The sequence below is a fragment of the Cystoisospora suis genome (genome assembly GCF_002600585.1).
Source record: "Cystoisospora suis strain Wien I chromosome Unknown contig_1749, whole genome shotgun sequence".
NCBI classification, from domain to species: domain Eukaryota; phylum Apicomplexa; class Conoidasida; order Eucoccidiorida; family Sarcocystidae; genus Cystoisospora; species Cystoisospora suis.
In genome coordinates this window covers 1-13,264 of record NW_027154549.1, presented here as the reverse complement: position 1 = coordinate 13,264, position 13,264 = coordinate 1, and the positions used below count along the sequence as shown (strand labels likewise).

At 53.5% G+C, this 13,264-nt stretch overlaps 1 protein-coding gene across 1 annotated transcript; it reads left to right on the top strand.

Moving 5' to 3' along the window:
- Window positions 1–2,144: 2,144 nt before the first annotated feature.
- Window positions 2,145–12,300, top strand: CSUI_003879 (rap domain-containing protein; the record flags this gene model as incomplete). The annotated part of the gene is made up of 6 exons (XM_068064074.1): window positions 2,145–2,369; window positions 3,316–8,458; window positions 9,010–9,074; window positions 9,924–10,010; window positions 10,267–10,716; window positions 11,365–12,300. 6 exons carry the CDS (start codon window positions 2,145–2,147, stop codon window positions 11,419–11,421), a joined length of 6,027 nt encoding a protein of 2,008 aa, XP_067923944.1. The 3' UTR covers window positions 11,422–12,300.
- Between the last annotated feature and the right edge of the window lie 964 nt (window positions 12,301–13,264).

Sequence of the window (13,264 nt, the reverse complement as noted above, 5' to 3'; positions counted from 1 at the left end):
GGTCAGAAAAGACCTGTCGTCGTCTTCATATGGCGACGCCGTATCTCACATGCTACAGGTGCTAGTTTCTGGTGCTGGGGTTTGCACTACGGCAAAAGGACCACATGGTCATCGGGCGCTGCTCAAATAGTCAGTGTACTAACTCTACTAGACATAAAGAGCTCAGCAGATTTTAGTGATTGTTGCAGTCTGCAAGAAAAAAAGCAAGCTGTGGCGAGGACCAGCTTCGGGTGGATTTCCGGAAGAACGACGACTGCAGGGTGACTTCGAATACGGAATACGCTGAGTGGGCCATTGTTGGCCTGACTTTACTTTACAATCGGGAGGGGGGATGAATGCGGTAGTGTCAGCCCACGTGATCCGGGAGCGTTGTGGTGGGCAAAGGGAAGACGGCTGGGAGGCAACTGGCAGCGTTAGTGCCGGCCAAGCCGCATGAGTTTAGCACGTCTGCAGCTGGGCAGGTGGGGGTGCAGGTATTGTAAATACTTTGACGCGCTTGCTTCCTTGGCCTCAGACACACCATTAGCGGTTGCCTGTGCAGAGGTGACAAGAACATAGCGGATCCTGAACCCTCTGTCCTACCGAAAGGCGCGAAGGTTGCCTGGGGATCATGAGCCATCTCAAGGTAGTTTGGGCGCAGGTCTGCAGATAGTGAAGTAGTACAGCTCTCCTAAATCGGATGTTTGTTAGCGGGCCGTGCAGAAAGGGCTCGGTTGATGTTCACTATCACAGCACACGCGGGATGTTGATGCATTCTGCTGCTGCATCCTTCCTTGGAGCCCAACAAGGCGTCTAGTGGAGGTTCGGTGCAACTTGGTCGAGGTGTGCTCCTACTACCGTTCATCGGGGACCCCCAAAGCTTTCGGAGCCAACCCCGGACCACAGATACAGAGCTTGTGTTCGTTGCTCACTGTTTGCTTGGGTGTCGACGTACACACTAGGTATGCTGTAAACAAAGGACTCCTTAACTTAAACTGAGTGAGCATGCCCGCTTTTCTGATCATTCGACGTAAGGCAACAAGCCGCTTTTCAGTGCGTCTGTGGATCAAGCCTCGCGTGCCATGCATGCATCCATGCATGCTTGCAGGAAATAGCATCTGCAGCATTATCTCTCATTCTCCAGCATCGAAGCCCCATGGCCAGTTTAACACCACCGTTACACTCCACACACAGCGCTTGCACGTAGGGTCTAAGACCGGTTCTCTCTCTCCACCACCTGAATTGTAAGAAGATCTCTGTCCAAGGTGTATCTGGCGAAGTGTAGGCTGGGACACGCCTCTCCTTCAGTTCCGTGAAACGGCTCACGTTGCATGATCGTGCTGCATCCCTCTCTGGCGCTTTCACCTTTGAGGGACGTGCACGAAAACAGTTGCCTGGAAAATGTAAGGAGGACGTTATGGAGCTCAGCTTTCGTTCTGCTCCCGGTGTGCTGCAACATGGCTGTAAGTCGAGGCGCCCTTTGTCCAGGAGCTGGGGTTTTGTCTGTCTTTCCACCGTGTCCGCTCTGTACTCTCGTAAGGGCGCCTCCGGGGGAAATGACCCCGCTCCAATCCAATGCTGCTATTTCCCTTCCACACACCCGTGAACGGACAGAAAGAGGACCGTCGCCTCCTGTTTCGCTTGACACCGCGTGTTCATTCCCCGAGCCCGGCCCTACTCAGTGGACCCCTCCGTCCGCCATGAGACCACGACCTCGGAACTGCTCCGCATGGAGGGTGAAGGAATTGCCTTTTTGGACAACTTTTCCTGTCTCAAGCGTATCTACGCGACTTGAAGGTGTGTACACACGGGAAAACAGTACTGCCATCCGATCACGGCCAGTCCGCGCCACTCGAGGATACGCCACCGGAACAACTGCTTCTTCTTTTGCACGTCCGTCGGGTACTAGACACGACTCTGCCTGCCTGCGTCCGGCTTTCGTAAAAACCCTCGAATCATCACTTTGTCGAAACGGAGGCGGGTCGCAAGTCCAAGCGGCACCAAAGTTAGTAAGACACGGCACGGGGATTGGTGTTGTTGGAGGAAGTAATCCTCGTCCCCCCTTCTTCAGAACGAGTGCTGCACGGTATGCAGGGGGTCCATTCAAAGCAGTAGCCCGTGAAGTAAAACTCCGTCAAGACCAAGGCAGAAGCGACAGCACAATAATGGCGACAGCGCCTCTGCTAAGGGTAGACGGATCATTTCCCGGGGGGGCTGGTTTGCCGGGTCGGGGGAGCATGTCGCGAAAGCCTCCTAAGGCAAGAGCTTCGAAGGACACTGCCGAAGGAGCGGGCATCAAAGGACTGATCTGTAACATTCATGACATAAGTGATATGAGTCCGCAGGTCCTTACGGCCGCCGCGGCAACTGCTGCAAAGCACAACATGAAGGTGCGTGAAATAGTGGAAGAGGCGGAGAAAAACTCCCAATGAAAGAACGTGTCGTGAGGATAGACAAGTGACGCTGATTGACAGACGTCGGGGCAGACCCTCTCTTTCTTGATCATTCTTTATCATCACATACATGGAATCTGTTGTTAGTCGTTTCGTGCACACCTCTTGGTCGACTTCTGTCTACGTCCCTTTTGGTTGCTGCTGTCTGCCTCTTTCTACTCTCTTTTTTTCACGAAAAAGCCTGGAGCAACCAGCAGCGCCTTCTGAAACTCTCCAGTCTTGCATGCTTGGACTCTCAGTATGCCATTGAGATCTAAATCTATCAGCCTGTGATAGAGTAGTTTGTTGAACTGGCCTCTGTGCCTGCGCAGTTAGTGCTTTGCGCAGATCTCGATCCTCTCCTTAGCGTAGCGGTTCATCACTACTCTCCATGCTGCCTTCTCAAGCTATTCTCATCACGACTATCGACGAGCTATGCCCATCTAATGAGGTGCAGATGTTTCTGTTTTCCTCTTTTTCGCAACGAGCTCTGAAGACAAGCTACCCGTGCGCTGGTTGACCTACTACTCCACTTAGATTTGCTGACAGTAGACATCAGTTTATTCACACCTCTTGTCTATCTTCTAACTCGCACTACTACAGCTCTCATCAATGACTGTATGGTTTTCTCATCAAACGGACATCCCGAACTGATGTCTAGCATCCGTAGAAACCAGTGTCCTCCCTCCCTCGTCACAGGTAAACACCTACTTCACGGTGACTCTGTGCATATAGATAGATAGATACCCGCAAGCGAAAACGCCGATTGGTGAAGAAAACGATCGTCGGGGTGCCTTCTTCGAGGTAGGTCGCAGAGAGTTTGTTGTCTCTGTTTTCCAGTTCTTACCCGGGTACTGCTTCCCCGGAGAATCTTTGCAAGTTCTCCGACTGGATGTGTATGCAGGGACACTGGGTGGCTTGTGTTGCAAGAGCCGCTCAGCTCCGCAAGGCCCTGAGTGTGCGAGACGCCGCTTTGCTCTTTACAGCCTGCGCTCGCATGAGGCAACAAGATGGCAAGTTTCTTGATATGCTTTCAGCTGTTGTACTGGCTAAATTTCAGAAGGCTCGAGAACGCAAAATCTCTATGGGGCTCCTTCAAGAGCAGAAAGCGCGCTCATCTTCTCAAGATGGGTCACTTCGTTCATCTTCTTCCAGTCCTTCTTCTTCATGCCCAGGCTCAGTCTCTTCTTCTCAATTGTCCATGAGATCCCCGCTTTCTTCTTCGGCTTCCTCCTCTCTTAGCTCAGGTTGTTCTGTCTCACCTATAGCTGCAATGTTCTCACCCTTCGCGATTTACTCCATTGCCTCAGCGTGTTGTACTTTACGCTACCGCAATGATGATCTACTCAGTGCCTTGGCTCTCGCAGCTGTAGAGGCACCTCTGTCCGCTTTCAATGGATTCGACCTTGTTGGTCTTCTCGCTTCATTTGCATCTCTCCAGTTTCTTCCTTTGAACGGAGGTTTTCTCAAGAATGCTCAGATTATGCTCTCGGGAGAAATTGCTAGATGGGAATCTCTTATACTGAGAAGGTTCATAGAGGGAGTGCCACGTAAGGAAGAGGCGTCGCTATTACAGACAGCTTCTTCCTTTTCACTTTCCTCTACTAGAACCGAATCAAACTCGCAGAGAGAAAGACTGCATATGCATCAGACGAACCACTTGGGGCAAGCAGTCTTCAATATAAGTCCACAGAGTGGTGCCGTTTTTAGCGCTGGTAGTGGCCAGGCCTGTTCAGTACAGAACCAGGTGCTCCAAACTTCGACTCCACCACTGTCAAAGAGGAAGGAGGTCCCCTCTGGTGCGCCTCGGAGTAAGGTAGGAGACGACGTGCAGCCTCCACTACTCTTTGATCTAGAGAGTTCTCTGGACCGGAGCGTATCAGATGGAGATTTAACTCACCGACAGACTCTGAATGCCGCCTCGTTACTACATTCCTTCGCGAAGTTTGCAGAGATGCAAAATCAAATGATGCAAATGAGAAAGGTGAGAAAAGATCGGCGAGATCTACTCGGACAACCAACAGGAGATGAAACAGGACAGGCTCACGGGGCTTTGCAGCCTCAAAAAGAGAGTATAAGTTATTGTAATCACTCCTCTGCAGTCTCCCGTGTCCAAGGTGCCGGTCTAGAGGTGACTGTTTTCCCGAGCGTTTGTGGGAATGATCAGCCAAGAGAGGATGACACCTTGGCGGTGCAGGGGCGCTTCTTTGATTCTTGTCTTTCTCTCATTCGCACGCACCTGTACATACACCTGAAGAAAACCGTACCTCATTTCCGACATGAGGAGTTGCAGTTTCTCGTGAGCAAAGAAAGAAGTCAACGCATGCTGCAGGAGGAACATCTCGAAAAGCATGATCTGCAAGCAACGCCAGAAAGTGAAGGGTCAGCGGTCAAGTCTGATGTATCAACGACCCCTCCTCGATATGCTTTTTCCTTCTCGTTAACGTCGCTGAGAGATTTGTCAGTCATTGCACGAGTTCTGAACTTCCTGCCCACCACCGGTTTCAGTGCTTACTCGCCTCCACCCTCTTCAGTTCGTTCCACGCTCCCCGACTCTCCCCATACCGTCACAACGTCCTCCACCGAAACGCTTTCGACGGCCTTCGGCGCCTTCCTACACTCATACACCTCTGCTTCCCGTCTTAAGTCTGACGTCGTGACCTCCCTTCCAAGCGACACTTCCGCTCCTTCAATACCGCATGCAATCCTGGATGCTATAGTCATTCTCAGTTCGCAGTTTGTCACCTCTTCCAGCTGCTCGCCTGTGCAGGGGGCTACAACCAGCCTGACCAACACCGCTTGCCCTCAGATAACTTGTAGCTCCTCTGATCTGAAGGGCGCCCTCGCACTACTGGCTTCAGTTTCTCCCGCAAGCTCATCCTTCCAGACTCATTCAAGAACACGTGTTAGAAAACCTGGTGCTTCAGTTTCCACTCCGGAATCTTCTTCTGCGCGTTACGCCAGTCCAGCTGACTTGCCGAAGGAATCTCTGCAGCAGCAGATGGTTTCGTCTTTGCGTCATCCTCAGACAGCAGATCCAGGCATAGACCGCGATGCTGCAATCAACAGCAACGCAGACAAAGCCTGTGTGGTGGGTATTCCAGTCGGGGGTTTCCCTGGAGGCGGTACCTTCGGTGGTACCAGTCACCAGAAGTCTCTCTCACACAAGGCCTCCACGCCACAGAGTGGCCGTGGCCTCGTCTCTTCTCTTCCCACCCCAACTGATCCGACAACATCCGCTACAGTTTTTCTTTCCATGCTCGCAATCGCGCGGGCACACTCTCGACTCCAACCGCCTCTGCCATCTCCGGATCCTCTTCTTTCAAAGCTGCTCCTTGAGATGCAACGACACCCGTCTGCTCTCAACACTACGCGCTTGGTGTCTTTGTGGGGAATATTCGCAGCTCTTTCTCCAAAGTCTTCTCCGGCAACAGAGGTGACGCAAGCCCCCGTGACTGGGAAGGGCCAGGCGGCAGCTGAGGTGCACTATGCCGGTGCGCCTGTCTCCGCTGATGATGAGACTCCAGGAAAAACACAGGGGCAGTTCATCAGCAGCGAGAGTCAAGGACGCACGCTAGCTAAAACTGCTTTTCCTTTGCTTGTCAGGGAGTCGACGCGGCTAGTACCTCTCTTCACGGCTCCGCAGCTAGCCTCTCTAGCATCTGCTCTTCTTGCCTTCGAGCATGTTTTCGCCCCTAGCGATGAAGTGTTGACGGCGCAGTCTCTCCCTGGTACGGCTGCATTGGGATACCGACAGGCGGCCGTCACGCTGACCCGGTTGCTTCAGCGCCGGTTGTTAGACTTGTGGAACTGTCAGGAAGGAAATTTGAAGAGAGACTGGGACCCCAATCAAGAATATGGGGAGCAGAAGAGACGACAACAACTAGATTCGCAAGGAGTCTATACACGACAGAAAGAAGGTAGTCCTGCCGAGAGTGTAACTCCGACGAATTTGGACGCGTCTCCCTCCACGCTAGTGCAGGAGGGTGGACCGCCGAAGATGAAGGATACTCTCGAAAGAGGCAGACTGGAGAAACCACGAAAAGTGGCAAGTCCGTGCACGACTACTGATGCTGGCCGGCCGGCAGGTTTGCTGGGACATCGGCACGGAACAGCTAGAGAAATCCTTGACCGACCGCAGCAGGCAGTGTGGCTGTTGACAGTTCTCGGCCGATTTGCGCCCAACTATGGACAGCGAGCAGCCCTCCCGTTGTTGGATGCGTTTCTCTCAGCGAGTCAGAACACTGACACGGCGAAGCGGCTGTCACCGGCTGTGGGAGCTGAGGGTACGCCGAAGCAAGTGAAGGAAGCCAGTTCTAGGGAGGCATCCGAGCGGAGAGACCTTCATGAGGCGAGCAAAAGGCAGGAAACAATGAACCTCGGACCTGAGATTCCCGAAAAACAGACCGTAGGAGCGGATTTGTCTTTCTCTTCATGCTACGGCGGAGGTGCAGGTAGCACACTGCACCGGGAAGTCCAGTTGCATCGAGAAGTACTGGTAGAAACTCGTGAAACGGAGAGCGTCGAAAAGATGCCGAGTACCTGGGCGAGCTTATTAACTGCACAGGAAGTTGCAGCTGTTCTGACTTCGATGGCGAGACTCCGAGTGAGACATGAAAGAGTTCTCAGCCACCTTTGCTTGAGATTGGTGACCCTGCTGAGGCAGAGCGAAAGCAGGGCCACTGGAGGAAACGACCACGGTGGGAGCACCAGTGTGTCCGATCATGTAAATGCTGAGGTACTAGGTTCTCTAGATAAGTCAGGAGTCAGCGGTTGTTTTTCCATTGACGTTCCTGACACACTCAAGAGAGGAGGAAGGATGAGGGTGAGACCCAGCCGCCGGGAAGACGGTTCGGGTGACGGTCTAGGCTCGTGGAGTACATCAGCCCTCCACGCCTCCAGGGAATGCCGCATCAGCTCGTCTTCTCTCGCCGGAGTGCTGCTTTCGCTAGCAAAGCTCGCGTATCATCCTTTTTTCCACTCATCTTCCGGTTTTCCGGTAGCCAGTGTACGTGATGCTTACTCGCCGGAGAGTGGAACGAGCGATACGAGCGAGCCGCTGATCAGGGAACCGGGGCAGGTTCGGTCGAGGTGTGACCATGCCGGAGAGAGGAGTAGGCGCAGGCCCCGATCAGCGGAGCAGGCTAGTCTCGCGGTCGCTTCCGCAGAACGACTATGGAGAGTGATTCTGGAAGAGTTGGTGTGGCGGTGCCGCGACCAGAGGAATGAGCTTCCCATAAAAGAGAAGCCAGGAGAGCCGGAGGAAACGGCTCGAGTAGCACCTCAGTTCCACTTCACAGAAAGACAACCTTCCAAGATCCACCAGTCCCATATTTCTCTTTTCAGCGCCGTCAACGCGCTATATGCCCTCGCACTCACTGGGTTTGCAGGACCACACGGAGAAGCTCCCTCGGCGGTCATTCCAGAGCAAGTCCCCGCAGTAATTCCCTTCTCGACTGGCGAGACCGGCGGCTCCCTACAGCGCCAGCACAGCACAGCAGAGGCTGAATCACTTCAAGCGCGGAAAAAACAGCAAGAAAATAGTTGCGCACCGACAGGCTCAGTCTTTTGTGGAGCAACGTTGGTATGGCAGGCAGTTGAAGCTCTGGTGAGGGTCGCCGCTGGGCATTTGCTCCTTTGTAACGTCTCGCCTCTCTCATTTGCGGCCAACCGGGAGCCGAGGACTGAGGCGGAATCAAACAGAAGTTCGGCTTGCACGCGGAGCGGAAGTGACGGCGCTGAGGAGGGCATTACGGTAGAGCCTGAGTACGACGGAAAGCGACTGGAGAGTTTCCTGAAGACTGGAGAACAGACGGAGGCTTTCAGCCAGTTGGTTGCAGTCGACGCGTTCCTTCGTCCACCCTCATCAGTTCGCAATGCCATATCCTCGGCCACTCGACAGGAAGAAGATGGGCAGGCGGAACATGAACAGGCTTTGTCTGTTACGAAGGAGACTTCGATTCTGCTGGCTCGCATCAGGCGACTTGCCGAGAAGGCACTGGAGGACGAAGGAGAATGGAGGAGGCCCGAAACACTCGCGACAACAGGTAACACTGAGCTCTGCTCAGAAAAGCTTGTCAGTGGCGCGTAACTGGCGCACGAAGGAGCGGGACGAAGGGAAACGAGATAGGCCGGCGAAAAAGTATGATACTTGGGAGGCTGGCGAGCGGCCCTCGGGTTCTGTCCAGACGGTTCGTTCCCCTCCTTTGTAGGGTATCCTTTCTTTCTTTTTGCTTGTGTCTGCGGACCCGCCTGCGCTTTTCTTGCCAATACAATATCCACGCGAATCTGCATACGCGCGCCTGGGTCAGCACGGGACTAGCTGGCTGTACTAGCTTCTCGGGGGAGAGCGTTTTGGTTGTCGTCTCCCCTCGATGTGGCACTCAGCCGTCACACTCGTACACGGATATCTGTGTGTACTTACTTCTTTCGTGCCCGTCCTCATCACATCTGTATACAACGGTACGTCGATGTACGCCTCGACGCATCTGATGATACGTGTATGACGTGCAAGTTCCAGGAGTGCCGGATAGGTTCGCTGCTACCATTTGCGGGCTGCCACAAACGGTTACGAGTAATAAATGCTCCACTTTTGCAGCGTTCCACCGCCAAGTCGTCATTGCCTTGCAAGAGGCACTGCCGGGAGAAGACTTTTTAACGGAGGTAAGTCCGTACCAAACGGCAGGCGACTACGCCCCGATCCAGTTTTCGCCACCCGTGTGAACTACCGTTCTCCGGCGCTCCCCCACGCAATGCTCATAACCACGCATTTACCAGAGCACGAGTTTTCCGGCGCTGTGAGAGAGGCCTCGCACTAATTCCACAGCGGGTAGCGTAGAAGCTGCACACGAACTTCCAGTCCCACCGGTCCAGTGTGCAGAATACTTTGTGAGTACCAGCGCCGCGTAAGCACACACGTCTGTACGCAACATTTGCTGCCAGTAAGAGAAGTGCTTTTTATCATTGTTGCTGTGGATACAGCCCCGACTGTGTTATCCCTTTTAGTTGCTTTCTAGAGAAAGTCGGGCTTTTCTGTGATCTTCAGTCGCACAAGCGGGTGAGAGAAGGAACGGGAAGACAGGCACACCGAGCCCCACGGGCAATGGTCTCCGCCCATAGTCGCACGCCTTCCACTCTGTCTGTGTGATCTGGAAACCCATCACGGGGAAGCTGATACTTTCACTGTAGCTAGTGGTGTTAAGAAACCCATTCACCGAATGTCAGAAAGACAAGTGCGTTTGGTCGTTGTGACTACAAGTGTCTTAGTGACAGTCTGGGAGACCAGGACAGCATCGCAGATGTCCCGGTCTTCGGTCAGGAGTTGTACTGAAACCTTCAGCGCATGCGCGCAATAGTATATCCTCCTGTTCAAGTAGTCGTACTGTAATGTGAAACTCGCAAAAAAGAATTTGCCGGCAACCTCATCATGCACAACAGAAGCTAACGGCGGCCGGCAGACTTGTGCACATCTCTGACGGAGAAAGCATTCTTGGGGATTGCTGTTGTTTGTAGGTACCTTTTTTAAGCGGCGTCTTCTTTATTGACTGCGTCTTGCATAGGCGTTGCCCCCCAGTGAGTGCGAAGAGGAGGGGCACTCAGGTGATCGCTGCACCAGTCCGGATTTCCTAGAAAGCGGTTGCTGGTCTTGTTAACCGCTTCCGGATGCTTCCTTATTCCGAACACAGCACAGATGTGTGCTCGGATCTGTCTACTTTTTACGGTAGTCGATATACATGCCTTCTTGACCCCGCTTGTGACTCCGGAGGTCTCCGGCAACGTATTCGTCCCTCAAATCTGTGTTGTCAAGTCTCAGTGTGACGGCATCTCTCTCCTTTGTGTGCAATTCATTTCCCAGGTAGCGCTGGAATTTGACGGCCCTTTTCATTTCTATTATCCGCTCCCTTCGAGTTCAGCATGTGCAGAAATGGAGGCACCTGAGTACCAACTAGGTCAGCCTCCTCGAACGAAAGTGGCAGGGACCGATTATGAGTCGCACTTGAAGCGATGGAAGGATAAAAAGGAGAAGAGCCCAAGCACCGGAGATAGGATCATTTGCCAGGACTACTCCAGATGTTTAAGCGATGCTGGAAACCGTTTGGTCGCCAATGAGAAGGCTGGCTGCACGAACGTCGGAAGTGAAAACTCGCAGGGCTTGCTTAGAAGCTACTCGCTCGTCCCGGAAACTTCGGGAGGAGGGAAGAGAAGTTCGTTGAGATATACGACTCTGAGCATCTTCAAAGAGCGGCTTCTGCAAATGCACGGCTTTCGCGTTCTCCGCGTCACGTACCGAGACTGGAGTTGCCTTGTAAGTTGACCAGAACGAAAACTGATGTGATAGGCAAAGCGGTGCCGGGGTCTCTCTGATCCGGCAACTCCCGAGCGTTCCGCGTCTCGTGTCTGGGTCCGCGAGAGGCACGGTGCTCCTTCATTTGGGTGTCTGTTGACCCAGCTGCTCGACGAGCTGCTGAGTTCATCGTACTGCCGCAGCGGCTGGGTACTAACAAGTTAGTATTCTGACAGAACGTCCCCTACTGACATCAGTCGAAAGTCGTCGAGGGTAGTGGTGCTCACCCTCCAGCTGGTGGGACGCCCACTGCTGCAGCTGAGTTGTCAGCATGTCGTCTCGTGTCTTTCTTACCCCTTCCGGAAAGGCCACGCTGTTTTGAAGAAAGGAGGTTCAACAAAAGGAGGTGATGGCTGAATGTTTACATATATATCGTTGCCCACTTGTATCTGTTGCCTCATGCTCATCGTGGGTGCGGCAAGACCTAGGGCACGAGTGCATTAGCAGATGCTGGCACCTAGGCCCTGCCCCAGGCCAAGGGTACATCGGGGCGCTCACTTCTCTATATGGTTGTACATTTTTTCGCGGACGCCAACCGTTGTTGTTCTCGCTAGGTACTTCCTTCGTGAGCGATACCTTGTGTTCGCGTTTTTTCCGCTTTGTCTTTAGGATGGTGACCCGACGAGCCAGAAGTATTTTCTGCTCAGGAAAATTGGCTCCAAGTAAGAGCAGGGAGCCGAACAGGCGACAAATATCAAGCGGCAAGGCCGGGTTCCGTTAACTGCTAACCGCGCTTTCGTGCGTTTAGTCAGGAAATCGAATGTGGATGCGGCTTTGCGTTGGAGCAAATCTCCAGACTCCGCTCGCGGCTGGCGCGCGTTGTGATCGGGACTCTAGTTTGCGCCCGACAATGTCCACGGGCCCTCTCAGCAGTCAACCTGGCTACAGCTATCAGCAGCCCGAACATCGGCGGGTCCACAGAATGGCGCGGTGGGGTCTGTTGTGGGATAGGTCGGTGTCAACCATTAAATACGCAAGGAGTATTGTCCGAACCAGGAATCGAACCTGGGTTTACACGGCCACAACGTGTTGTCCTAACCTCTAGACGATTCGGACCGAGGAACAGCGGATGCGTTTCTGGCGAAATGGTGTGGTCTGAACGCAGCTGTGGCCACAGGGAAGTCTGTGTCATCGCGGGTCTTTGTGTGCTAGTTTTCTTGGGGACTTGCGAGGGGTCGCTTCACCCAAGGATACAGCTGTACAATCGCACGTCGCCTGCCTCTGCCAGCGTCGGAGCACAACAGGCTGTGGACCGCTACTTGCACTATGTTTTTCAGCACAGTTCATTATTTGACTACGAATACTGTGAAGCGTTAGTAGAAAAGCGGTCTTTTCTCACTACGCGCGGGCAAATGTGTCGAAGTGTGAAGAAGGTTCGACAAGTTTTGTTTTTTTCCGTACAAGATGGAGTTAAAGTGCCTCCGTGCCGCTGCGAGAATCAGAGGTGCTGAGAGCGAGTCGAGGAACGCAAAGGGCCATCCTCTATTCGAGTACACAGAAAGACTCCGAGACTGGGGATCGTCATTTTGCAAACCAGACAGAATATGGAGAGGGAACCTGTCAGCAGAACACGGTCACGGTACGTCGCAGTTGCTTAGCGTCTACCCCGGCTGCTTTCGACAGCTGTACAAACGCTCCACCACGGCTCGCGGTGCCCAAAGGATATCCTGGGCAGGTTGTTTTCCGGTGCCTCTAGATATGCGGGCATGATACTAAGGTTCGCAAGCCTCCTAGGGGCCGATCGCGCCGATGAGTTGACGGCATCACATTTAACTGCGGAGACCGCCGCGGCCAGAGCCGGTCACCATACGGTGCCAAACTGGAGACGCCTGAACGGTGCAGCCAGAGAGCCGGAGTTGAGTTATCGTGTGGCACACCAGCTAGACACTGTCCAACTGAGTCGGTCAAAATTCTTTCCTGAGGATGTATAGGCCTCGTTGAGCAGCAGTCTGCCCGACTACCAACGGATATTGAGAGCTGTCCTCAAAGACACAGTTTCTCAAGGTTTGTCACTGTAGATTTGGGTGGAGTTAGTTATTTTGGCAGACTAGTGGCCGACGTAACAGTACAAGTCTGCGTGAAAGGGAGCACTACCGCTCCTCAACTCGTCTGCTGCCTGGGCGCAGGCCTGATTTTCTGAGGCGGCTCTGCCGAAGTTACTTCTCGGAATAGGGTTCACCTTGTGGACTTGATAATGTTCAAGATCACAGTGACGGTCGCCGGGGAGCTGCGCCCTGATATATTTGCCCTGTTGACAGGGAGCTTTCCATCCTGATGAAAGATCAGACACAAGGACGACCCCAGGTCTTGGCACCGATCTAGTTTTAGAATGCCTTCAACGGAGCGGGCCCTCAAGCTGACTGATACCGTGTTTCCACTTAACAGGGGGGTCCCGGAGTCTCCGGGTAGGCTTCACGAAGTGATGCACGTGACGGGCGTAGCTCTGGATTAGGTTGGCCGCTAACTCGCAATAGACGCTACCGCCAGCCTTTCGTACACGGGTCGCCAT